This window comes from Pezoporus occidentalis, unplaced genomic scaffold, assembly GCF_034315485.1.
Source record: "Pezoporus occidentalis ecotype Australia unplaced genomic scaffold, CSIRO_AGI_Poc_V1 ctg176, whole genome shotgun sequence".
Classification (NCBI taxonomy): Eukaryota; Metazoa; Chordata; class Aves; order Psittaciformes; family Psittacidae; genus Pezoporus; species Pezoporus occidentalis.
Genome location: NW_026913596.1, coordinates 47,146 through 73,547, shown reverse-complemented (window position 1 = coordinate 73,547; position 26,402 = coordinate 47,146). Strand labels below are relative to the sequence as shown.

General features: G+C 44.0%; 2 protein-coding genes across 7 annotated transcripts in view; one reads left to right on the top strand and one right to left on the bottom strand.

Annotated features, from left to right (window-relative positions):
- Positions 1-1,139: 1,139 nt before the first annotated feature.
- On the bottom strand, positions 1,140-11,255 carry ERRFI1 (ERBB receptor feedback inhibitor 1). Of its 5 annotated transcripts, none has more exons than XM_062614452.1 (4): positions 11,145-11,255; positions 4,515-4,711; positions 4,321-4,397; positions 1,140-3,698 (listed from the first exon to the last, which is right to left on the bottom strand). In XM_062614452.1, exons 2-4 carry the CDS (start codon positions 4,634-4,636, stop codon positions 2,500-2,502), a joined length of 1,398 nt encoding a protein of 465 aa, XP_062470436.1. In that variant the 5' UTR covers positions 4,637-4,711; positions 11,145-11,255; the 3' UTR covers positions 1,140-2,499. The 5 variants fall into 5 exon arrangements, with proteins under 5 accessions (XP_062470436.1, XP_062470437.1, XP_062470438.1 ...); XM_062614453.1 differs by lacking the exon at positions 11,145-11,255 and adding an exon at positions 10,535-10,660; XM_062614454.1 differs by lacking the exon at positions 4,515-4,711 and having other exon boundaries at positions 11,145-11,228.
- The window catches only part of SLC45A1 (solute carrier family 45 member 1), a 57,095-nt gene continuing 41,337 nt past the window's right edge, over positions 10,645-26,402 (top strand). The window contains exon 1 of one of the 2 annotated variants that reach the window (XM_062614445.1): positions 10,645-10,729. The gene's annotated coding sequence lies outside the window, so the exon portion shown is untranslated. Of the gene's footprint in view, positions 10,730-11,233; positions 11,363-26,402 lie in introns of those variants that run through there. The other variant, XM_062614450.1, reaches the window with a different exon arrangement.

Sequence of the window (26,402 nt, the reverse complement as noted above, 5' to 3'; positions counted from 1 at the left end):
GTGTCTTGCTGCTGCATTAGCAGAAAAGATTTTTGCCCAGTGACTAGGGAACTTCCACTGCTAGCAGAAATGAAAGTGCATTGCCAGGGTGTGAGCTGGGGAAATTGAAACAAATGCCCCCTTTGATACGCAAGCTGTGTTCAGCTGTTAGTCACTTCAGAAGTGCAAGTCAGTAAGCAATACCATCAGGTGTGAAGTGCAATGAGTTAGGACAGAAACCTTACCCCATCGCTGTACTCACAAAGAGAACAGGGAGTGAGACCTGGCAGCAGGGGCAGTGGCTCAGACTCGCTGTTTTACTTATCCAAATGCAATGCCCTGTACATCCAGGAATACAGAATGCCAGGGCTGGCCTCCTTGTCAAGAGGGCTTAGTTTCACAGTGTGGCTTTTCCCCAAGTGCCTTAAGCCAAACCAGTCTCACTGAGGAAGCAGGAAGGGCTTTCTGTGGGGCATCTGCATGGGGAAGCTTTCTTCCATCCAAGAGTGGCTTTCCTACTAATTTGAGAGTAAATGCCATTAAGAGCCAAACTGAGATGAGGGCTTTGGAGAATTCACGTGCTTCCAGGTAAGGGGGAAAGAGTAGCCTGTTCAAGAACAGGTACCTAGGCTGAAAAAGAGGGTTCCAAGTATTGGGAATGGAGTGGGACCCAGAAGCAAAAGCTGTAAGAGAGTAACAGGGCAGTTGGTTCGTTTTAGGCTGAGTTCTAGAATGACAACTACTGAGTCTGTGCCAAGCCACAATCAACAAGGAACAAGCTGCAGCTTAGCAGTGTCAATCTGCTTGCTGCAGCAGGGACTCTGTAACTGAGAAAGTGTTACTTGAAGCATTAGGGTTAAAGCTGCTCAGCTTTAAGGGGAAGGTTGCAAATACCCATTTGACATTTTCCACCTTGGAATGTGGAAATGATAGGCTGAATAACTCAGTCTTGCAGGATGGTTTATTGCCAGCACAGAACTACAGACACTGTGCTGCCAGGTAGGAAGGAGGAATTAAAATCAATGGTGTGCAATGTGAGCTATTGAACACTCCTGCAGAAATCTGAATTAAATGCAAGCTGAATTCAACACTTGCTACACATTTAACATCATTCAGATGCACAACTGCATTCACTGTTCAATAAAGCAAAGCCCAAAATGTATCATAAATATTTTATAACTTTATTAAATTCAAGACATGACAATATTCAAAATACAAAGTGATTTTTTTTATTCAATACTGTACACAATGCAGAAATATCAGTGCATTTCTATAGCATGTATTTCACCTTCATTTAGTTTGTACTAAAACAAATAAAAATTAAGCTTTAAAATAGCTCAAACACCTCATTCAGCAGTTTAAACTGTAAACAGCTTGTTTCTTTCTGTGGAGGAACACATTCATCTTCTGCACCTCCGTTAAGGAGCACCCTGTCTCTTGTGCTTATCCGCAAGAGGATAAATGTAATCAAAATGAGCACGAGAAACTGCCAAAGCACAAATGTGGCACCTCAATGAACAATGGATTGCTGAGGCACAATGAGGAAAAACTGAACAGCAAGAAGCAGCATCTGAAGCAGCGAGAGATGGGACTGACACTGTTCATAAATGGAATCACGTTTTTTTCCTCATATCTTTCTCCTCCCTTAAAATACTGAACAGAACTCAAACCACAAGACCAGCTTGTGCTGTGTTTCTGTATTTAATACAGTCAGAATTCCAGACTCTAGGTAAGCATGTTGTTGTTGCTGCCTGCCCTATAGCAGCTGTAGAGCTGCTCGTATCCTCTGCCACTTTCAGGCCACTTTCACACATTTTTAGGATCCAGCAGGAAAAGAGCAGCAGTAGAGGCTTAGCAGTAGCTGGTCCAAGTCTCTCCTAGGAAAAACTGCAAAATTGAGCCAAGTGTTGTCTAGCAACTGAAAGAATCCACAAAACCTAACTCACTTTAGAAGTCTTAGTGTCAAATCAAGTTGTAAAATAGGTTAATCTTTCGAAATGCACTTCCAATATGCTTGCCAAGTCTTGAAGTGGATATCAGATCTTGCAGCTACCTTCTCACCAGGTTGGCATATCCTAGTCTAAGAGGACAGAGTCTGTTCTCAGCAGAGCTCCTGTGTGAAAGCACTTTTGGAAATGCCTGATACAAAACCTGTACTGCATTATCTGCCCTGTTGTAGCTTTGTAAGTGACTCGTAAGCAAAGCTAGATTGATTTAATTCTTTAATACCATGACTACCAAATATGTTCATCTAGGTAGCATATAACTGGCCAACTGTGACTACTACCTCTCTATATGTTTCTATGGAATCTCTGTAGATTTTCAGCTATACATACCAAGACAAAAAAAGTCTTAAGAAACATATCAGAGATACGCAGCATAAGGGGACTTTACATCCACTTTCCAGTTCTCGGGGGACAAACTGGTCCTACTTCATTATCTGAGAACCTGAAGAACTTTGTAACACGATAAAGTTGAGCTCCATCCTGAACAACTGAGCTGAGACCCTGCTTCCAGAGGCTACGGAGAAACCACATAGGACAGATGTTTCCGTTTCAGATGACCAGCTATGTCCACTCTAGGTTTTGAGTCCAGTTTGGCTGGGGCTGAAGTGGCTGTGCAGTCATCAGACCACGACTGAACCTCTGTGGTAGAGCTACTTTCTTCTGCTTCTCTGAAGAATTTCTCATACTTGTCCAAATAGGGAGGCCTCTCAGGCAGCAGGTAGTAGTGCGTTGAACTGGCCTTCTTACCATTTTCAATGATCGGAAGAATGCAGGGGACCCTGTTGGAAGATCCTTCACTATTTTGTCTTTGCAGAGCTTTGCTGCTGACATACTTAGGATCAGGTGCAAAACTCTGGGTGGGGGGCATAACCCCATTGAGGTATGATGGCAAGCTTTTGGGACTTGGCGTGCGGGAATTGCTGCGTGACAAAGGTTCTCTGGGGGGCACTTTTGGAGGCCTGTCTTCATCACTGTATGCACTAGAAGCAACTTCTGCTGACCACCTTCTGTAATCCGGTTTGAGAGCCCTTGGAGGTATGGGAACCCTTGGTGGAATCTCTGGTTTATCTTCATCAGAGTTTGGAGAAGACCTGTTTAAGTGTCCAGATAGTCTTACTACTGGTTTGTTAAGAGATCCAGCTGGCCCAGAATGGGACCTTCGCAAACGTCGATGCAGCTGCTGTGGAGGAGGATAAATACTGGATATGTATCCACTTAGGCTTTGCGTAGGGTTGGCATCTTCTGGTTTTGGTCCTGTTGGAGTATCAAAGTATGCGTAGTTGATTTGTCCACAGCCCCTAAAGCTCCGCCGGCTTGGAGCACTGGATTTAAAAGGAGGAAGTTCATAATCTTCTAACAAAAAGTCAGTGTCTGAGCTAGTGAGGAATTCCACCTCCCTGTCAACCTCATCTGGAGTAAGGTCTTCAGAAATAGGCAGAGGGGGCAGTGGCCTGGAACTCCGGTCACTGGAAGATGCAGACAGAAACTGAATTGGCCCGTTTTTTATTGGCATGTGAGGAGGTGTTTCTTCAGAAACACAGCCCATGGTTAATGACAGTTTACTGAAGCCAGGAACGAGATGCTCTTCATATCTTGAAATGGGCTGTTCAGTTTTGGGACTTACAGGAGGTGGACTGGATTTCTGAGCTGGGACTTGGGTGCAAGTTTCAGCAAAGGTGTGGTCATTCACAGAAGCGTGGTTGGAAGAGTGCCCTAAAAAAGTGAGAAAGTCTTCAGAAACACTCTTCCAAGTAACATTCTAGTGCATGACTTTGCCACTGCATAGATAACATTTAATTCCTTCTAGTGCAACAATAAGTAATGTCTGCTTAATGCTCTGGTAGCAAAAAGTAGCTATTATGGATCTTTTCTGGTCATAGATTTATGTATTTAGTTAAGAGAGTAGCTGATTACCTTACTATTTTAGGCCAGTCCTCCAGTTAAAAAACGTAGCCCAAGAGACCCCGAGCATCAGCAATAGAACAGTTACAGCTACAGAGATCCCAGAAAAGGACTATGACAGAGCAACTGCTATTTCACTAAATGGCTTTTCTGTCTGAAGTGTAACAGCAACTGAGAGGCCTCTAAGGACAAGGAAAAGAGTGGTTTTGTTTGTTTTAACTTGACCATGTTACTGAAAACGGTTTGTGGTTTTTGTTGGGCTTGAATAGCAGCATTTTCTTGCATCCTGTCACCAGAGGGCAGCCTCATATCCAGAATGAGAAAGGAGAAAGCTTTTAGTGTCTTAGTGAAGACTTGAAGATTTACCTTTTCTTTCCCAAAGACAAATCCAATAGACTAAGTAAATACAAATGTGTTACATCCTTATACTTACCAATGGATGGTAAATGTGGCTCTGTTGATGGGTTCAAATTATACGCCACTGCTATAGGGTCCACGTTAAAGAAAGTACTAAAAGAAAAAGAAGTCTTCACTGTAAATAAACCATCAGTAGCACTGGTGTAAGTATTCATCATGCTCATCGCATCTATATGAAGATGCAATAGATGAAATTTTAGCTTCACTCACTTTTCAAATCCACTGTGGCTACCCCAGCAGGTTTTCAGACTCCCCATGCCTTGACTAGTGTGAAGAAATCCGGTTTTTAATGGGACTCTCATCTCCTGAGCAGCAACTCCTGCAGTTGACATTGTGCACTGCTCCCTGGTGATGTCTCACAAGCCTAGAAAGTCAGTCCTTGACAGGTTTCCTGAAGTTCTCCTTCCCTTCAAAAGAGAGGACATAAATATCAGAAATGCAAACTTGAGGAGTTCATCTCTCAACTGAAATGTCAGTATTTGGAGGAGCTGAACAGCTCTCTGGAAAGGCCTCTGTCCTGGTACCTGCCAATAGGAAAACCTTGCCAAACTACTACAGCATAAAAAATAGGCAACTTCTCTTACAGAATTCAACTGCATAGAAGAAAGAAAACCACATTCAGTAAAACCATTAATGACCACTGCGCATCAACAACTTCAGTTCCTGCACATACACTGCTTAGTTAGGCAAAATTCGTCTTCCAACACAATCTCTTTAACTTTCTAGTAGCCATGTATCTTTAGTTGTGTCTTTTTGCTAGTGAGTTGATGGTTTCCAGTGTAGCCAACATCTAACAGCCTAGTCTGGTTTAACCTTCAATAGCCTAACAAATGGCCTTTGCTCCAATAAACAGCATTATTGACTACTTAAATCAGAATCCAAAACTTCTTTTATATAAAGCAGCCACTATTATTAAGTACTAAGATCCTTAGATCATCCTTAAGCCTTTTAGCTATTTCAAACTGGAAGTCTAGTGATGTAAAAGAATCTCATCTTAAATTCTCCTGCTGTATTCACATTTATCTGGCCCATTTATGACAGAAAAAATGTGTTGGCAACTGCTTTATATTGAACAAGTAATCATAGTCTAAGGAACAGGCTGACTCGTAGGGCTTGCTTTGGGAAATTCAGAATGGACTGGGGAAGAGGGGCAGCATAAAAGCAGTCAACATGCTGAAGGCAGGAGACGTTAAGGCCAAGACTATAAGCAAAGTTCTCTGGGTCTGTGCTTCATCTACCCAAATATCCTAAATTCAGCAAGTACAATATAGTGTTGTATGGCTGCTTAAAAAGCCCAGAACCTACAAAAAACCCAACCCACCCAAAACAGTTTTTTATCTCTTGAGAATCAGATATATGACCATTTTCTTTTTTAACATGAGCTTCCTTCTTCCTACCACCTGAAAGGAGTTCCACCTAAAGAAAAGTCAGTCAACAACTGAGGGCTGCATCAGTGCAGTTTTGTGTCAAGAAACCCCCTTCACAGTATGGTACTGCCAGAAAATGGGGTACAGAAAATAAATAGCTTATGGTAAATCTGTTCAACACCAGGCATTCTGTGGGGATGTGTAATCTTCCTGTCCTTTAAGAGGAAGGATCCATACTACTTATTTGCAATATGAGGGATGGGCAGACTCCTAAGCAGGGCTGGAAACCAGGTGCCCCAGGATTTAATTTGCAGTCTGACAGCACTATTTGCCTTTTATAAACAATTGATTGAGAAAGAACAACTCTGCTTTGCTTTCCCAACTGTGAACTGTGTCCAGGATTGATCACACAAGCAAAACAGCTTCTAACTGTATGTGTGGCATAATGCGCAAGAACTAACCACATTCTTTGAGTCTGATGGTTTTCTTGATCCTAACTTGATCCTGTGATTGCTCTTGTGTCAAAGGAAGTGGGATTATACAAAGTGTTTTAGCCAGGCATTTAAGAACTCTACACAGGAGGCTGTTAACTTTCATAGAAGTGAACAACAGCTAATAAACTGGTGGTGTGTCTGCTGCAGCAGGCTATTACAGTCCTAGTCCTACTTACTTCAGCCTTCCTGATTTTAGTAAAGACTATGTTCTTCCTTTTCAGACAATCTCCTTAAAAGCTAGCTTAGCCTTGGACATTTTCATGTTACCCAGTCAAGTTGGACCCTTCCCAGAAACAGGAATTGCAGATTCTCATAGTAAAATGAAATACTAACATACAGCCCCAATAAGCAATACCATAGTCCTTGATTAGCAAATGACTTCAGAATCTCTAGCAGTCTTCTAACAGCAGCTCTTTCTTCCCATTCTGTAAGTGCAAACAGAACCCTTGTCTAGGGGGGACAGAAGACTGGAGAAATCCATTTGTCAGAATTGAAGCAGCACCATACAAGCACAGCACCAATTCTAAAATGACTTTGTATCACGTTAACACAACTCACAAATAAAACATCCATCACATCAGCTCACACTGTACTGAGCAGTGATTTTTTTTGTGCCTCACAGATCCTACCCTATTAGCAATGAATCTTCAAAAGAAATGAAAGAGAACGAATTAGTGAACTTAAGGCTAGTGCCTGTGAAGGATTTTGTGCTTCCATTTCAGTGTATTTTTTAGGTCAAATGCAAGTCCCAAGTTGAAAAATCACTGATGCAGAACACTGATCAGTCAGCAAACAATAGCACCCCATCGCAGCACACATACAAGATACAACAAGGCCATGAGCAAGACATTGATTATGATATTAAAAAATTAGATGGGGGGTGGCAGCACTGCCACACTCTCTCAGTTTGAGAACACATATAATGTGCTTGCAGGGTTTGTCCTCCATCAGATCCCACACCAGAACCACTGCTAGTTAATTACTGTGTCAGCTTTCTGAATGCTGTCTAAATCTCAGCTCTCGAGACTGACAGTTGCACAATCGTGCCTCTGAAATCTGTCTTGAATGCTAAGCTTGACTTCTGAAATGGACTTAAATATTGACTTACTCTGGGAAAAGGTAATTTTCAGTTGTTTCAGTCAACTGTGTTTTTTAAAAATAGTGCCGGTTTTGCAGCCATAAAACTTGCTGCCTTCTAACAATACCCTCTTTGTGACTCCACAGAAGGTGACTTGCCTCCTGAATGGCCAGTTATGAAACTGTCCTCCATGCCTTCAGCTAGGAGTACCACGGAGGTAAGGCATGTGCTCTTTCACTAAATCGTCTAGTTAACTTTTGCACTGGAGTCTGGAGAGTTGGTGCTTGTATTTTAAAACATGCATAAGCTTGTTTGAAGAACCAATGTCTTACAAGGGAGCCATGAGGACGTGTAATCGAGGAGTACAAACTCTGGATTTTATAGAGTGCTCTTGCTAAAGCTAAGCTGTACATACTTGAGGAGCTGCTATTTTCTAGTAATTGGCTTAATTTTTTTTCTGAAGTCAGTCATGAAGATAAAGACTAACAGTTTTCACTGTAAGCATTGGTCCAGTCCTGCCTCCTTAAACACTTAAGGATCTGAACTTCACCAGAAATCAAATCAAGCTATGTTTGCTAAAGAAAATGGACACGGTGCAGTAACTGAAGCATTCTGAATCTCATGCTTGTTTGCACAAAATGGGTTTCCAGTTCCTCTGCTTGTTGGCCCAGCTATGCATAGAGTGTAGCACTTGGAAAGATCGAAATACTTTGAGCACTTTTGAAGATGTTACAGCTTCAGTGTTATTCAAAAGAAACATAGTTCAGTCTATGGTTAGTAATTACTACAGGGCAGCTACAAGCCAGGGCAATTCAAAGGTTTGTCGGTGCATTAAGAAGCTATCACCACCATCCACTGTCAGACAGGTAACTGCAAAGGAGACACTTCTTAATCATTCATGCCTGCTCACATTAACAAATATGAATTATATTCTAAATACTGGAGATGAGATTGATCTTTTTAATAAGGCTAAATATATCTTCAAACTTGAACTGATGAGTGATGAATAATAGGATGGAAGTGTCTAAGCTGAAAATGGTCAAATGTATCCATAAACAGTAGGGTCGCTACATAGTGAGGAATGTATATGGGAATACATGGGAAAATTTTTGAGAGACAAAGTTTAGTTATAAAACATCACAAATACACAATTTTCATATGGATATGTGTCCCTAAATACCTGTTACAGAAACAGTAATCCTCTGTTCAGAAACTTAAAAAGCATTTAATGTATTTTAGCTCAGTGCCTATCACTGATCACACAGAGATTCTTACTCTGTTCCTTGCTCTTCCAGCCCCAGTGCAACCAAATGTTTGAGGCGAGTCAGGTTTGTAATAAAGAAAACCTTTCTGGTATGCACAGCAGACCAAAGCATGCTCTAGAATGTTTCACTTAATGGCTATGGAACACAGCAATTTGCTGTACAGAACTCTGAATGCCTGCACAGATTTTGGGCAGCTTTTAGATGTCTTGTAAGAAATGGGAAAGAGAAAAGGGAGGAACTAAGACCTACTTACTGTTTTCGGGAGGGGAAGAAACGTGGCCACCTTAAATCCACCACCTATTTTTGCTCACCTTGCTGCCACATATCTTTAACAAATCTCAGAAGCAATTCACAGGAGGAGGGGCACATTTTTGCACTACAAGTCATCCACTCCAGCTAGCTGTTCCTTATTTGACAATGTGATGTAATTTCCTTTTTTCCTTTGACTTTCTATTTAACGTAAGCACCTGAGATAGAGCCACCTCTTTTAATAGTGAAGTATTTTGGACTGCTAATTGAACTTTACACAGCCCTAAGAGCTGTTAGTGTAACTTTCAGGAACTCTATATGCTTAAAATACTTAGATCTTATTTACTATGCACCAAACCTCCACAGTGCAGTTCAGTGTCCATCAGAGTCACAAACCTAATCGTGCTCAATACAGACCTCAGGAGATTTTCCCATGTATAGGAAATATAGTTGTTCTATAAATGAGGCATAATCTTAGCTTTGAGAGATTCTTCTACACGTTCTGCGAACCAGAAATAGACCGCTCTGTGGTGTAAAGCTTACGACTATAATCACTTAGTCAAGATGGACAAAAATGCTTCTCAAATCGTAGGAGGTTGCAAATAATATTAATTCTACAGGTATACGCCAGGCGGTGATGGGCATAAATTTAAGCAGACGAATGAACTGAACAGCAGACAACTGATTTAGATTACAATAGTTATTTCTGAATAGATTCAAAAAACTGCAGTTTATCGGGGAGTTTAAGTTCAGTTAATATTTGGGCTGCCATTTCACGGTCCTACACAGCGACTGGGAGGAACCTGTAAATTGCCAGTAGAAAACTAATAATTAAATAGCAGGACAATTGCCTTGCCTCTGCTTGTCAGATTTCAGATGCATGCTTAAGGTATGGTACTTCACCCTCCTGAAAATTTTAATGTGAATATATCCAGCTTACATTCAGGAAATAAAAATTCCTGTATAGCTGACTCAGTCATAACCATAGCGTTAGCCACGCTGTGATAAGTTTTAATTCTGTTTTCCACTACAGAGAAGTGGAATTGTTTTCTTACGGAGTAATTCCCGTATTATAGGGGATGGCAGACACAGGGCTTCACCCAGAACATATGCCCCCTCAAAAGATGGGTTTCTAGTATCAAAAACCAACCAAACAAAAAACTGTCCCATGTAGGTAAATTGCTAAGGAAGGAAAACTAGCTCTGTGCATAAAGTAACAGGGGTGAATGAGCAGTATGGTTTCCTCTTTAAAAGCTTGACCAGCTTATAAATCCAATTCAGAAAAGTTTGTGAGGTAGAGGCATCATTCACCTGTCATTCTCGTATGACAGATTCAGGTATCCACAAACTGAACAAAGAGACCTTGCCCCCAGAGCCTTTCCCACCCAGTTTATCAAGGTATACTTAAGTACTGTTTATCTTTAGATCAAGCCTAGCAAGTGTTTTGCTTATTGCTTCAGCATAGGGTCCTTAGTTTATGCACTAGTGACACGAGACCACTGAAGCCTCAGAGTCGCTCTGGACTGCTCCCTCTGTGTAGCCAACATGGGGAATGTCTGCATCAGGCACACATGCTCCAGAGAGGCACTGTAAATACTTTAGGGGTACAGTGCTATCTCCAGATTTAAACACCACAGACTGGCTATTTTAGAAAATCGAACAGGAGTGCGTACTGGGGTATTAGGCCATGAAGAAATGTTTATTCTAAATTAAGCCATCCCAAATTAGAGTGCAAAGCACAGAGCCCGATCCCGCAATGCGGTCTCTGTTTACTCACAGGAGCAGGAGGAGCAGCTCCGAGGCGAGTGCGAGGGAACACTGATACCGTTTCGGGGCTGGCAGAAAACGCGTGGCATGCCACGTTCATTTCCAGGAATGTGGCTCCGGGCGCCCCTGACCGCGGGTCCCACCCGGAGTGGCTTCTGCCTGAGGCGCGCTCCCCGCCGCGGGGACCCGAGACGCGACCACGCAGGTAAGCGGCTCAGCGGCGGGTCTGGGCTCCCGGTGCCCCTTCCCCACCCTCTCGACAGCGCAAGGGCAGAAACCGCGCTCCCGCTCCTCCCCAGCGCTCCTCCCGGGCCGAGGCCCGCCGCCATCCGCCCCCCACACCCCGCGCCCGCTGGCGTGGGCCGCGCCGGGACCGCGGCTCCGTGCCAGGGGCCCGGCCAACCCTGGCGCCGCGGCCCGGGCGACCCGCGGGTTGGCACCCGCTCTTTTCCTCGGCGGCGGGGACCCGACGCGCCACGTACGGGGGCGGCCCCGGGCCGCGGCCGAGCAACACCGGGCGGCTCAGGTGTGCGGCGGGCGGGAGCGGCCGCGGCGGAGGGGGCACCCCACCGCCATGGCAACGAGCAGCGGGAGGCGCCGCCGCGGGGGCCATCACTTACCCCGACAGTGTCGCGCAGCTCCGCATGTCCCTGCGCGGCCGCCGGCGCGACACGCATGCGCCGAGCCCCGACAGCGCCCGGTCACTGCCGCGCCGCGCGCGGACCGCGGCTCTTATACCGGGGGGCGGAGCCGGGGCGGAGGCCGCCGCGCCCCCCGCGCGCTGCGCTCCAGTCGGAAGCTGCCTTAAAGGGGCGATGGCCGCGCGTGGGCGGTAAAGGTGCGGTGGCGGGCTCCAGGCGGGCGCTGCCGGGAGGGTGCGGGCCTCGCCTCTCCTCTCCTCGCCGGGCGGGAGCGGGGGCTGCTGCGGGCTCTGGTGGCGCTGTCCACTTCTCCGGGCCCGGCTGTGGGAACGGCCGCCGGTTCGCCTTCCGGGCAGCGCTGCCGGCGCGGTACCGCCCCCGCGCCCTCCGCCCGGGCCTGCGGGGTCGGACGCCTCCGGGCTGCTCGCGTTCGCCGAACGGGCTCTGGGCGGGGGTGACCGGGGCACGGGGCAGGCCCGGGAGCTGTCGCCCACGGCTTGGCCTGACGGCGCGAGTGAGGAGCCGCTGGGGACCGCGGCCAGCGCAGAGGCTGCGCGGCACCGTGGGAGATCGTTCTCGGTTCCCCCACAGCGGGGTGGGGAGCACACCCTGCCCTGCCGGCGGCCGGCTTCCCCGAGCACACGCCTGGTTCCCCAGCTCCGCGGCGTTCTTCCTGCCCCTGCCGGCCGTTTCCCGGGGCACGGTGGCGGTTCTGGTTCCGCGGCCCTCCCTTCCCTTGGCTCGGGAGCCGCTCCACGCCGCCCGCCAGGGGGCGCTCCCTCTCCCGCCCCACGGGCCTTGAGGTGGTGGGGAAATGGCGGCGGGGGCTCCTGTGGTAAGAGCGGCCTCGTCCCGCGCGGTCGGTGTCAGGGTGTTTTACAGTCACAAATATTCACAAATAGTAGTGTGTCTTTACCACCAACAACGCTTTTCACTGCTCGCTGCTGTGAGTGTTCTTTTTCCTGAGCTTCACGTTGAAATAAATCCCTTTTTAATCATATGTGGGTTATCAGAGACCTGACAGTGAATCTTGTGCCTGGACTTGACATTTGTGACGGTAGAACACAGTGGTAGAGCAGCAGGTTCTCGGTAAAAGCTACTGTGTAAAGGACTGTGAGCATTTGCAGAGGATACTGTTTGTTTACAGCATAAACAAGGTGACTGGGGGGTCTGGTCAGGTTTGCTGCGCAATACAGTCGTTTCTTTGTTGGACAAAGGAATGTCGGTTGGGGCTCTAAAACCCCCAGCACTGAGAGTTGCTAACAATAGGATTAACAAAATGTGTCTGCTGTGTGCAGTTTGAGCTGCAATAGTTATTAATACTGCTAACAAGGAAGAATGCTTGCTTTCACTGCATGTTTGCAGGTGACTTCTGCTTTCTCTTTTGGGGTTTCTGTTGGCTTGTGGTGAAAGTTTCCCCATCTGCCCGGGTTCTTGGGGCCTGTAAGCTCTCCTACTGCATATTTGTCTCCTAAGAACCGCTGTGTTGTTTCTGTGGATGAACTGCACACGCAGCAGGAGTTATTTCAGGTTTGAATTTTCTGGTTGCATATATGTGTTAAAGTAGGGGGTTGGGGTTTTTGGGGGTGGTTTGGATTGTGGGGGTCTTCTGCCTGGTTTAAATTCTAGTGTGTTGATGTACTCACTGATGGTGCAAATACCCTGAGTGTTATAGATGGATACAAAGGACAAACTTCTTCAGAGTGTTGACATGACTTCAGTAAGACAAACTCCTGCTGTGCCTCCATGGTGGAATTTCCTCCATGAGGAATAATAGATGTTTGGGTTTGACTTGTTTGTGTCTGAGAATCTGTGGTCCAGGAAAAGGCCATTCTGGTTTTCCCTGCAGATGTTACCCTATGGCCTCCGTGCTCCTCCATCAGGAGGCCTGGTTTTACTCGACTAGAGAATTTAGGAGTCGGTTCATGTGCATGGAATTTTTGTCTCTTACTGTTAAATGACTTTCCCTATGGCTTTTGGTCACTAAAACCCCACTGCCTTAAATTTCTGATTGTTCTACTGAATAAAAATGTTTAGTAATTGTGTCACTTGTAATATTTCTGTGTTGACTTGTGCACAGAGGCAGCTGAATTCTGAACCAACAGTTATATTCTCATTTCTCTCCCTTCTTTGCAATATGAAGTTATTTCAGGAGTCTTAAACCAATTCACAGTTCTGTAGGCATGTGTGAACCACTCTTTGCAATTTGCTAATTGCCCTAGAGACTAACTCCTAAATAATCTTGGACATCCAGGTTGGTTAATAACAAGTCTGCTGGAATAAAAAGCACGACAGCTCAAGTAGTATTACAAGACGATTTAAACCTCTTTTATACCCTGTTTTGTCTGTATTTAATAAATGAAACATCTGAATTTCTTGAGAAAATACTGTTATGGACTTTCATTCATGATATTCCTTTGCAGAGGAAATCCGTGTGATAATGATTGTCGTTTGATCAGAGCTGTCCTATTACTAGCTTGTTTTGCAGTGTATGCCGCTCAATGATCTCAGTTCCCTTGATACTTCCCATTTTCAACACTTAAAAGTTTTCAGTTGCTATTTCCGTGTGTCTTGAGAGAGACAAGGCACAAATGTCAGCAGCAGGTGCAGAAATGAAAGGCAAAATCTCTTCAGAAAGCTAGAAATTTAATAAAGTAAAATTTCACACTGAAAGACTAATATGGGAAGATATATATTTTTAATACAGAACGTCAGATATCGCTCTTGTACGGTCCTTCTTTAGAGTGTCGTGATTGTTTTGGTGAGCCAGCTTCTATAAATATTAACTTTGTTTTACAGTAGCTGCTGTGTTATTGCTTAATGCTGTTTATTCACAGCAGCTGCTCTTGAGCAGGAAGCTTGGGGGTTTTCCATGTTTTCTGGCAAGCGTGCCTCTAGTCTGGTTACCTGAAAGGGAGGGAGTGAGTAGCTTATATATTCTTCTGCCTTGTTAATGACTAGAAAAGGTAATTGTGGTAAGTCATCAGAGAGGAAAAGCTTTTCTGAAGAGAGGTAAAAGTGTAACTTGGATGCTGTGGTGGTAGTTTTTGCATGACTAGTTATGTGAATGGGGGTGGTGTAGATAACACTACTACAGCACCTCCAGAGGTGCTTCTGCAGAGCAGAGACCATCTGTCACATTAGATGGAGCCTTTATGGAACCTTTAGTAAGGGATTGCTTTGGAAAAGCAAACCTAGCAAAAAGCAATGCAAAGTATGGTCTATGAAAAAGTATTTCCATCCTGAGAATTCATGAATTCTGTAATTATTTGATAACTTAAAATTCCACACATTGGCCTTGGCTTGGATACTGACTTTCAAAATGAAATAGTTGACATGTCCAAATTCCCTCTTTTTTAAAAATCACAGCCTTTACCTCAAGCAGAGTCAAGATGCACACAAGTTAAACAGTGTGTGATAGTTGAAGTTGCTGCATTTCATAGGTTTTGTGCAGGTCCTTTGTTTTGTGGTAGTCTGACAGAACGGCTTTACGTCTGCATATTGAGGTTAAGAAGTCTTCGTGGCACTCCTGCTGTGGTACTGCATGCTTTATGGCAATGTGCACAATGTACGCAGGTAATAACATTCTTAGTTGCCTGAGTTTTGAGCATCCGTTGCCCTGAAGTGAGGGAAAGCAAGTTAATTCAAGGGAGAAAACAGTACGTACAGGACACAAAGGAACTGCTATAGTCTCACTGAACTGACAGCAAATCAGAGACTGTGGTGCAGTGGTGTCAGACTTGTGTGTTCAGACATGGAGAAATCGTATTGCCCAAATTACAAGCAGTTAAACTTTTTCCTCCTATTCTTGCCATACAAGGGATGTTGTAGAGTGTACTGTGGTACTTACTGCGAGGTAGGGAAGGATGTGTAGGTGTGCAAGGAAGGGGCAGAAACCATGAGTTTGTAAGGCGTATCCATAGATTAGCAGTGCAGACTCTCATTTCAAGGGTAACAATATACTACTGTGCAGATCGGATGCTGAAATTCAGCCTTGTACAAGGGCCATTACTCAGGCTTTGTGCAAATTCACCCTATACAAGACTTTAAAGCAATTGGATAACACTAAATTGCCTCTTAAGTCATCATAGAAACTGACACAGATAGCAAATCTTTTATGCTTCAGGCATATGGAAGTGGTTTGTGATGCAAACATACTATCTAAACGGAAGTACAGCATGGCTTTTGGGAACTCTCATCTGTGTACCTTGATTACATGTCTGTCTGAATGCTGCAAATGCCCAGAACTTCTACATGGCTTCAGAAACCCCATGCAGAGAACCTGGTGAAAGAAAAATCCATTCAGGCTGCAGAGAAAGTGCCTTGTATCTGACTGCTGGGAATTGGGAGGACATTGTCCACTGCCCTACACATCTCATTTCCTTTTCCCCCCATGCTAGAGCAGTACTGGATTTAATTGGACCTTGGGATTTGAGGCAGTACAACTGCTGTTAGGATACACATATATTTTGCTTTTCCTTTCATATTTCAGTCGGACTCTTCCATTGTTTCTTGCCTGTGTAATTTGGTACACAGTGATTTAATTCTACTTACAAGGTTCAGCTCTGGTCTTCTGTCCTGAATCCTTCCAGGAAGGGACTCCACTGTTCTTTGAATTTGGAGACAGCAAAAAAAGGAACAGGATTAGGAGAGTGCTACAAAACTTTTTCAGTGTAAGGATTCATCATTGCTGTGAATGAGGAACATGTGCTTGCTTCACTGGTCAGATCTGTATGAATGCAGTTACACCAGGCAGGTATAGGGCAGAATGAGTGTGTTGCATTTCCAGTTTAGCCAGAAGACCCACAAAAGGGAGGAAACTCATGGGTCAGTAAAGGAGGGCTAAATTAGAGGTTAGCATATTCAAGTGTCTAGACAGCAAATACAGACATACTGCAAAAGTCAGTCTGTCAGGGAGTGGAGAGTCTAGATTAAAAAGCCATTTCAAAGGCATGTTGCCTGGATGGGGTAATCATGTGCTCAGACTTTTTCAGTACATAAGCATAAGTTGAGTGAGGGAAGAGATCAAAAAAGGACACAAAGATTGACACAGATTCTGTAGGAGCTTAGACTGGAATGGAACTTGATAAATTAAAAATAGCTGGTTGCTCACACTTGTGTTCCCCAGAAATGGCCACAGCCGCATCTGTTTTCTGCCATCCGTTCTGTAATGGTTGAATGCCTCGCAGAAGTATTGCATCCATTCTGCTGCTGTAGGGACACTGTTATACAGTCCTCCCAGGCTGAGTTCATTCTTGCTCTCAGGCATGTAACCTGGTCATCAGGAAGCTGAGCTCTGGTCTGGTGAAATAACCCAGAGTTCACTTAATCCGTTATATTGAATGCTTTTAGAGCAGTGTTGAGAGCTGTTCCACTGCAGGATGCTGGGCTGATCAGTAGAAACAGAGGAGCTGACTCAAAGCCCAGTCTAACTGCCCTGTTGCATCCCATCTCCTTCCTTACAGAGCCAGAGGGCTTGCTGTCAGCTGACTGGCTCCCCTGTTTTTATGCCCTTTAGGCACAGTGTTTCAAACAAGTGCAGTGTTATACATAATGACAGTTCGGGGGAAGCTCCTGGAATCTCCCGACATGCAGCGGTAGGGTCTGCAGCACAGCTAAAGTTCCTTCTGACCCTTCCCTAGAGCATATCATACTCTTTTACCTTGTCTTTTATGCTCTTTCTTTCTCAGTGTGCTTTTTCTGCCATGGTCGTCTCACTACACAGACGTTGTCTTTGTGGCAAAGCTAAATGGCCAGAGAATGATAGGATATGTTCACACAGTATTTTGCAGGTATCTGTGGTAGCTGTTCTTCAAAATGACTAGAAGCTGTGTGAGTAGTGGCACAGTGCTCAGCTTGAGTTGTTATACCTGACCTTGGATGCTGGCTTTGATAAACAGCCAAAGTGTACTTGCATCTGAAAGCTGCAAAACACCTTCTGTGTATGTAGTGTTTCTTATCTCTGCCAGGGAAGGATCTATGTCTCTTTGCTTCCTGAAATCTCAAAGGGTTTGCTCACTGCAAGGAGCTTATCTGATGCAGGGGCCTCTGAACTGGTCCTTGCAGGAGGCAAAGGTTATATATTACTCTATCAAAGACACCAGGGTAAGGGATGTGAATGAGATCAGGCAGTTTGTCTGCGAAAGGAGCCAGTCCTGGGTGATGTGGGGCACTGCAGCCAGTGAGCTAATCTCAGCCATGTTGCATTGCTCAGTCTGAGACTCATCAATTGCTGTGGCCAGACCCTTGTTTGCCAGGACCGAACAGGAACTCTTGAAAAATAACTAAATTCACTTAATTTAGAAAGAACTATAGCAGTCAGCTTTTTGCTTTCTTTGTTCCTTTTTCTGTGGCTTGTTCCATTCTTTTTGCTTATTAAAGGTAATGCCATAGTTCTTTTGATAAAATTGGGTTTTTATAGAGTATCATCAATAGGTGCAGCTTATGATCTCTACAAAATAAATAGTAAGCAAAACTGACAGCCTAGAAATACGGCATGCCACTTTAAACATAACCCAGGGAAGCTTGGGGTGCCTTATGTATCCGTTGGGTATTTGGGAGAGCTCTGAAAGCTTTGGAAGGAGATTTCACACACTTTACAAGATTGGCAAGTGAAATAGTGTGTGGCTTCAATGAGCTGGGGAGTTAAGAGCAGATTGAGCAGGAAGGAGAGTGAGGGTAAAGCTCAGTGGGTTCTCATTCTGAACCAGTAATTTCGGTTGAAAGGTTTTATATATAGAAATGGTATTTGGAAACAGTTGTGTGTCATTGCAGAAATTAATAGTTTGGTAACTTGATTCCCAAACAGTGTAAAATTAATTTTATTCATATTTGAGATTCTGCCTGTATAGGGCATGTGGAAGGGGACACAACAGTCTGCTGAGCATCTATATTTTGAGATGTATACTTGTATTTGCACTACTAATGCCTCGCTACAGACATCCCCAACAAAGTGAGACTGTGCTGCTGACCTTGCTTCTGGTTTTTTTTTTTGTCATGTCCAAATCTGGCATGTCATTCATAAAAAGACATTAAAAACACATCTTTAATCCAGACCTAAACACATCTTTAATCCAGACCTAATGCTCACTCACCTGAGTGCATCTTTGTGCTTACTAATGAAACACTGATTTTCCGAGAAGCTGAGCACTACAGGACCTAATGATTTTGCTGGAAAAAAAAAGATTAGTCAACATCTCTGCATTTCAGCTCTTCCTTTGGTCTACACATGGAATTAAACAGCTGATATTTAAAGTATTTGTTTAGAAGTACTTTTAAATTTTGGTGTCTCTGGTGCCCCGTCTCTAGTTAAAGTTATATCTGCTTTTAGGAGTGAGAAACAGGAGCTTTTGAGGGTCTTGCTCTGCTGTTCACCATCTTCACACATCACATAAACTTGGATAGATTTACAAAAATACAAATTAAGAGAATAATGTGATTCTGTGTTTCCGCACCAAAAAAAACAACCCACCCCCCTAAAAAACTATATTGTCCTCCTTTAACAGACTACACTGAAATATATCGAGCACTGTTTCAAATGCTCAACTGAATTCCCTTCTGTGGTCAAACTTAAGAAATTCGTGAGGGGAAATGAATTTAATCAATTTCTTGGTTTTACAGTGCAGAAAATTCATGTGAAGTATTACACACTTGATTTGAGAGATGAATATAAATGATGGCGGAGGTTTTGGGAGCAGCTAAATAGCTTGATTTTAGCACATCTTCGATTTGAACTACTTAAGTTGCATGGTTTGTCCTGTCATAAGCATCACCTAACTGTTAATCAAAACCATCGTCAAATATGTAACCTTTAGTCAGTTTGGAGGCATTTGAGTTTTACATTTTTAGTGTAGACTTGTGGTAATGAGATGGAGCTGTTGAAAGTAAAAGTGAAGAGTAAGGTATGATCAAACTGAATTTGCTGTTGAGCTTAAAATACGAGGAGGAAATAAGTATTCTCATTGCATGGCTTGAAGTGGCTTTGCAGGAAGAGCAGTGGGGCTAGGGCTGGGTGTTGAGGCTGCACCTGCATGGCCTGTGGCATGGGCAAAACCAGCATCCACAAGTCCAGAAGTCACTGTCATCTTGAGACTAGACTTTGATGGGAAGGGGCTGGGAGGTGGAGGTGACAGTGGAGGTGGCCTTGGTATGGCAACTCCTCTCTCACCCTGTTTTGTTCTCCCTGTGGTGCCTGGGCTTCCTCCTTTCCTGTTCCTATGTTCTCATGAACATAGGAAGAATAATTTTCTTTGTAATTCAGCAGCTGGGAATCTTATCCCAGATAAACTTTAACATTTCCAGGAAGTCATAGGCGCTTCTCTTTAAAACATAATGAGTTTGTCTTTGTTTTCTCCTTCTCTAATTGGCACTTTCCATTCTAATAAACCAACACCCACAAACTATGCAGCCACATGATCTTTTCAGTTAATACAAATCGTCATTTCCAGTCCAATAGACTCTGTTAATTGTGTAAACCTGCAACACACCCATAAAGTGGCTATCTAGTTTGTTATGCAATGATGAATCATGAAGGAAATGTGCAGTGTAATTAAATACAGTGATGCAAAGATAGTAGTATGAAGCCAAAATCAAAGTATAAGTGATAATCATCTGTATTAAATGTTTGTTTCTGCATATTGTTTTTAGAAATTACTTAAATTATAAGTTATCTGCCTGCTGCACACATGCCTGGCATATGTTTTGACAAGTTAAAAAATTACCTGCAAACCTGTAAATAAGTTGAACCAAGTCTGCTATCAAAATAGTCTTTTGAGGAAGGAAAGGTGCATGGTTCCATCTCAGACTTGGCACAAAGATGCTTTCTAATTCTGGTGTGATCTCACAAGTTTTCTAGTCTCACTGGAAGCAGTAGTTTCAAAGTAAAGATTTCATGAAAGATTTCTCTTCTGCTGAGAAATGTTTTCTAGTAATATAGGCCTTATGTCCAAGTTACTTTAGTATCTCCTCACGCTTGCAGGGGAAGATGTCGTCTGTATATTGATGGAGAGCTTTGGGCTTACACAGAGGACAGGTTTTCTGATGATGGGTTAATGATTTCTGTTTTTATAACTTTGGAAATAAGCTTTCCATACAGAAATGCATACGTGCAGAGGAGTGGCTGCACAGCACTCTGCAAATAATGGTATTTTGCCCTTTCCCAAGCTGTTCACTGTATATGAACGCATTTGCTTATTTGCTTGTCTTCCACACACAGCAAACACTGGTGATAACCTCTGGCACATTGGTGGTAAACACCTGAAGAACTGTTTTCCTTGTCTGTCTTCCAGGGCAGCAGCTGACAGCAGCAGTTCAGCAGCATTGTCTCCTGAAGTCAGCTGGCTGGCTCTCAAAAGACAGCCCATATTTGAATGGAAAAAGATAATTGAGAAGTATGTGTAATGAAAGTAGCATCCTTTCGGGATGTTACTTTCTGTTTGGGCTGTGGATGCGGATTTGCTTGTGGGAATAACATGAGAATTCACCTAATGGGTCAGACCAAAAGTCTTGTTTAGGTGGTCAGACTCCTGTGGGATCAATAGGACAGTCTACTTTGGGGGAAGCTTGCAAGCCTAGACACTTGCTATCCAGGCCTCCTGCACTCCCTCAGAAGCCACAGCTTTTGTAGCCAGGTTCACCCCTGCCTGCTCCTGTATTTTCTGGTTGCAGATCAGTTTTTCTGTGTGTTTTACCTGGTCTCATTTTGAACCTGCTGAGTTCCTCCACAGGAGTTCCTCTAAGAAATGGCACCAGCCATTGCTTATTTGTAATTATTGTGTTACGGGTTGGAGGGAAGGAAGATTAGTTTATTTACTTTTTTATTCAGCTCCTTCAAGCATTTTCAGTGTGAAAAGAGATAGCTGAGGGATCAAAGTGTAGTGGGAGCAGCCAGGTAGTAAGTTTGGACTAAGTGGGTCAGCACGCTGTTATGGTACTGCTGCTGTTTGAGTGCTAAGCAGGAACACGGCTGGCAGATTCCATCAGTTGGCATGGCAGCTGCTTTCAGGCTCTTAAGTTTACTTTCAGGGTGTTTGTCCAGGATTATTGGAGGATATGCATTACATTTTAAGGCTTGGAGGTATTTAAATCAGTCTGTGGCATGAGTTGGTTATAGTTTATTTTAAAACAAACACACAGTGTAAGGAATGGATGGCTTTAAGCAGCCTGTGTACTGTGTTCCAGTACAGTCACCAGCACAGGTGCCACATTGAGTGAGGTGGTGTGCATCATGTAAAACAAATTTACAGTAGAGCATTAGAATACATTGCCAGGTTGTGATAAAATGGTTCTTCAGTAGGCAACTCCACCACAGGGCGCTTGAGAAGAAGGATATTAGCAAATAACGGATTAAAACTTAAACAGGGGAAGTTTAGATTGGATATAAGAAGGAAATCTTTTCTGTTAGGGTGGTGAGGCACTGGAATGGGTTGCCCAGGGAGGTTGTGAATGCTCCATCCCTGGTGGCGTTCAAGGCCAGGTTGGACAGAACCTTGGGTGCCATGGTTTAGTGTGAGGTGTCCCTGCCCACAGCAGGGGGTTGAAACTAGATGATCTTAAGGTCCTTTCCCACCCTAACTATTCTGTGATTCTATAAATATCCCAGAGAAAGAGATCCCTACCTTTCTCCTTGCTGAGGAATTGCTGTGTGATACCTGACACTCTGCCTAGTGCCCTTCATGCTTTGAAATTGCCATTGATTGTAGGATAGATTAGGCTCATCTTAGATATTATTTTAAGCTTTCTCTTTCCTCTTTGAGGTAGCATGAATTGCCAAAGTCTCCATCAGTATCTGTAAGACTGACTGGTCTGTAATTCAGTTCAGCACCAGATGGCTGGGCAAGACTGGGTAGCAAGGCCTTGTATCTCACCTCAAAGCTCCAGGATACCTGCGATTCTCCAGGATACTTTTGCAACATGGCATTTTCAGAGGCCACTTTGCTTCTTTTAAAATGGAGATGCCTAAGAATATTCTAGGCCATAAAAAGTTTAGTTAAATGTATTTAATCACTTGGATTTACAGTTTCTAGGAAATTGCTTCAGTGTACCATTGCTGTCTGTACCTGGTAGAAGCTGGAGCAGTTGCTTGTACATCAGGTTCTAGTAGCTGGTGTTTATTTTGTAAAGAAGTTATCAACAATGTTCTTTGGCAAGCAAGTGAGCAGGAAGAAATGTCACGAGAGTCATTATTTCTTGGTGTCAAAGTGAAAGGATTGGCTTGATAATTTGTCCTGATAGCTGAGTAACCCTGAGTCACCTCAAGTAAGGCTTGCCTGCTGAAGTCACATTTAAGGTAGTTGGGATATCCCAGTCTATAATGGTTTTGTTGTTGTAAAGTTGAAATCCTTTTTCCCTTGGGTGGGGGTGGGGAAGCAGTTTGTCAGCATTTTCCATCTGTTACTGTGAATTCACCTGCAGTTCCTTCAGGGGTGGCTTGTACAGCTGGGCTACCTCTCTCATCTGCCTCAGGTTCTGTGGAAGTTAGCACATGCCTTTGGAGTCATGATAGCATTGGCCCACTGTAGAAGTTGTGGCTTCATCTGCACTGCCCTGTCCAGTAACCTGCAGGGCAGGAGCTGAAAACAAGGTAGTTGCTGTTCACAGGGTCTGCTTATGTGACACCCTGAGGAATGCTGCAGAGGAGAGGAAGGAGAGACTCCGGTGCTGCTTTGGAGTGCAGTTACCTGCAGGGTGGGAAAGTCCTGAGCATCCTTCATCTTGCACTGAGGAACTGAAGCAGAAGACGTGACATGGGTTCTTTCTTTGCAGAAGCTAGACTAAGGAATTAAATGTATGAATGTAAGGTTTTTTTCTATGGTGAGTAAAGCCCTCTTACAATTTCATAAGAAATCATCTTTCCCAATGAGGAGCTAAGGTCAGAAACTCCTGAACAGCTTCTGTGTATAAAGACAATGAGTTTCACAACTGCCAGACGCAGCTGATGATGAGATGGCCCAGGAATTTGCTTGAACACTTAATTTAACTCTTTTTTTTTTTTTTTTTTTTTGTCAGCTAGCTGTGGCATGGCTAAAGAAATGTTTATAAACAGCTCCCATGAAGTTCACGTTAGAACTGAAGTGTCTAAAAGTAAGTCTGTGCAAAGAGCCTGGAGTCTGTGTGTGTGTGTGTGTGTGTGTGTGTGTGCAGACTCTTACTTGGACCAGATAGTAAGAGGGAAAAGGATGTTACCCCCTTGGCTGTTCCTTGAGGTTGAGGCAGGAGGGGTGAAACAGTTGGCCAAAGTGGGGGTGCTGCTGAGCCCCCACCAGACACTAGTTGGAGGCACTTGGTGCAGCAGCCTGTGGCCCTGAGTATGCTGGGGAGACCAAATGCTTTCAAGATGCAGCCTAACACCTGAGTTTGTAAGGGTATGTGCAAATTGCAGTGCTGCAGAACTCAATTGGAAAGAGAAATTAAAAGCTGTATTTGAAATCATCTTTGTTGCTAAGATGCTAATATATCTGAAATGCATTCTGGCAATGTGGGAGGGAAAAGGTTAAGCAAAGGTACTGCATGTAGTGTCACAGTTGCAGCCTCACCTGGGCCTCTGGCCAAGAAAGCCAGTATTTCAGGTTGGATAGGATTTGGAAGAGGCTAGCCCTCCTCTTAAGTGTGTTAGATCTGACTGCTGTCTCTGAAGAAACAAGACTGGAAAACAGAAGGGAGAGAAAAGCTGAGCCTAAGTGTTACCTTCAGTGCTGCTTTTCTGTGGAAAGAGGGAAAATGCAATTGTTCTTCACCTGTGTATAACCGAGTGACAAAGACTGTGCTACACACATTCTTCAGGGCTGCTGCAGACTTGGCTTAAGTTCCAGGGCAGGCACTGGCACCCTTGCTGGCTCCTGGGAGCCACCAGTTGTGTCAGAAGGACAGTCCATGAGGACTCTGTGCTGCTAGCAATGCTGAGCAGTCTGCCCAGAGTCCTTTTGGCTAGGCTCTTGCAGTGCTGTGTATTTAAAGCACCATTATAAGTAGTCTGTAGAGTTCCTAGAGAAATTCCCTTGTGGACAGGAGAGCAGCTTGCTGAGCCATATTCAGTCCCACTGTATCTTACCTGTGTTTGAGAGGCTGTTATCTAAAACCCATGTTAGAGAATTTCTCAAGTACTGGTTTCTCCACCTATGGTCAGTCCTGTCTCACTACTGTTCCCTTTTTCTGGTCACCTGCTGATTGTCCTTGCTGAAGGATTAATTTTCCTCAGTTGTAAAACTACCAGCTCAGACATTAGCCAGGGTTGCGAAGTGGGAGCTGGCATAAGTCTGTTGGTGGTGCTTTTCCACATCAGAGAGAGGCATTGGAGCCAGGAGGATCACTTAGAGTGCAGTGGGTGTTGTAGGCCTTTTTGGCTTAAAGTGATGGGGCATGGCACAAAGAAAACTCGATAACCAGGTTAGCTCTTTCTCTGTGAGGAAAGCACTTACCTGTAGGGCTTTTTTTACATCCTGCTTTAAGGAAATTGGTATTGGCAACTCCCTTGGGCAAAACACAGAATTAGATGGAACTTTTTTTTTTTGTTGGCCAGAATATCTACTCCTTCATTGCTACTAGCAATGGAGAGAGAACCTCATGCTATGCTTATGCAATGAATGCAATTACTCATCGTGGTGCTGTTAGGAAGTTAGAGCAGTTATTTGCGTTAGGCTCCACACACAACCTCTGGAGTTGTCAGAGCAGGCAGCTCAAGGTGCTTTGCAGCTTCCCCTTGCTGTGACAAATGCCTTCACTTCAGAAAAGTCCTCGCCTCGTGGTCTCTGCTGTAGTTAAGTCTTTCATAGAACCAGGAAGGCTATTTCCATTGCTCCAGCCTCTGCTCACCTAACGCAGATGTTTCTTAAGCAATACCAAAATGTGCAGTGCTTGCCATATGTAAACTTATGTATGTGTGTGTTAATCAGAGGAAAATGAAAAAACCCTTTGTGGTTGATTCCTGTGCTTGGAATGCTGAGAGGGAAAGCTGGAGTGTTTCTTGAGCCACCAGTGGTTCTGAGGACAAACCATTTCTACTTCCTACTGACCAAAGAGACTAAAGGAATGGAGAGCTTTCGTAAGGAATAGTTAGTGTGAGGTTAATGTCATCTGTTGTTTTGTTGGAAGTTGGCAGGGTGAGATTTTAATATTTGCCTCCTCCAACCGTCTCTAAAATGCTCTCATGCCTGTCAAGGGCCCACAGTGCAGAGGTCCTGATCAGATTTTTATGAAGCTGAAACACTGTCAGTTGTAGTAATGAGAAGTTAAAAGCTCTGGATGTTTTGTGTGGAGAAGTGAAGTGGAGAACTCCTGGGACCAGAAAAGGCTTTTCTGGTTTTGTCAGACTAACCATGACTTGGAGCAGCAAAAGGGTGATTCTCAGTTTCCAAGTGCAAGGGGAAGTCATTGGCCCTCAGCAACATCCTTTGAATTCCTGCATTCAGTTTAGCACTGGGCCTGGATGGGAAGAATAATTGGAAAGAAAGAAGCCAGGGACAGAATTAACCATTCTTTTCTAACTTGTGTGTTTGTGAAGTAGAGGTAAAAGCAGCTTCAGCTTCTGCTTTCACGGTAAGGGTTCTCTAAAAATCCTTTAGGAAATGGCATTTCAGTTTTTTTACTAGATTCCTTCATGGAATAACGTGTTGCCTATTTCTGCTTTTACTGTCCTGTGCCTCTTCCATGAATGATTACAAAACAATATATGAACCTAGTTACTGTAGGTAAAGTACCATTAGTATTGTTGGTGCAGGTTGCAAAAGAGCAGCTGTGGTTTCTAGACACAGAGATGGATGTTCCCTCTGCAGTGCATCCAGGTACAATTACAGTAGCGCAAAGTGGAATGGGAAATTCTTTCAGAATGCCAACTGCTACCATAGATTTGGGAGGAAACAGGAGAGTTTGTTCTGCAAAGAGCCAGCAGTTTGGATTGCAGATCACATAGCCAAGGCTTTTGCTTGCCTTGATGATACACCTCGTGTTCTTCTGCTTTTTTCACAAGAGCTTTTTGCACAGAGTTAGCTTGCATAAACTTGCCTGCTGAGGGTGTTGTGGGGATCACTGCAGTCTCAGTCTTCTTGTTGGTGTGGTGATGCATGCAGAGTAATGCAGAATCAGAAAACCAGGAGGGATGGTAAACTTTTGCCTTTATGTTTCGTATAAAGAGAGGAAGTTTTCTTTAATTAATTGTCATTTTAAAAGCTATAAATTCTTATGTGTGTTCATTGAGAACTACTATCTGTAATGACTAAGACAAATGACCAACATGAAGAATGC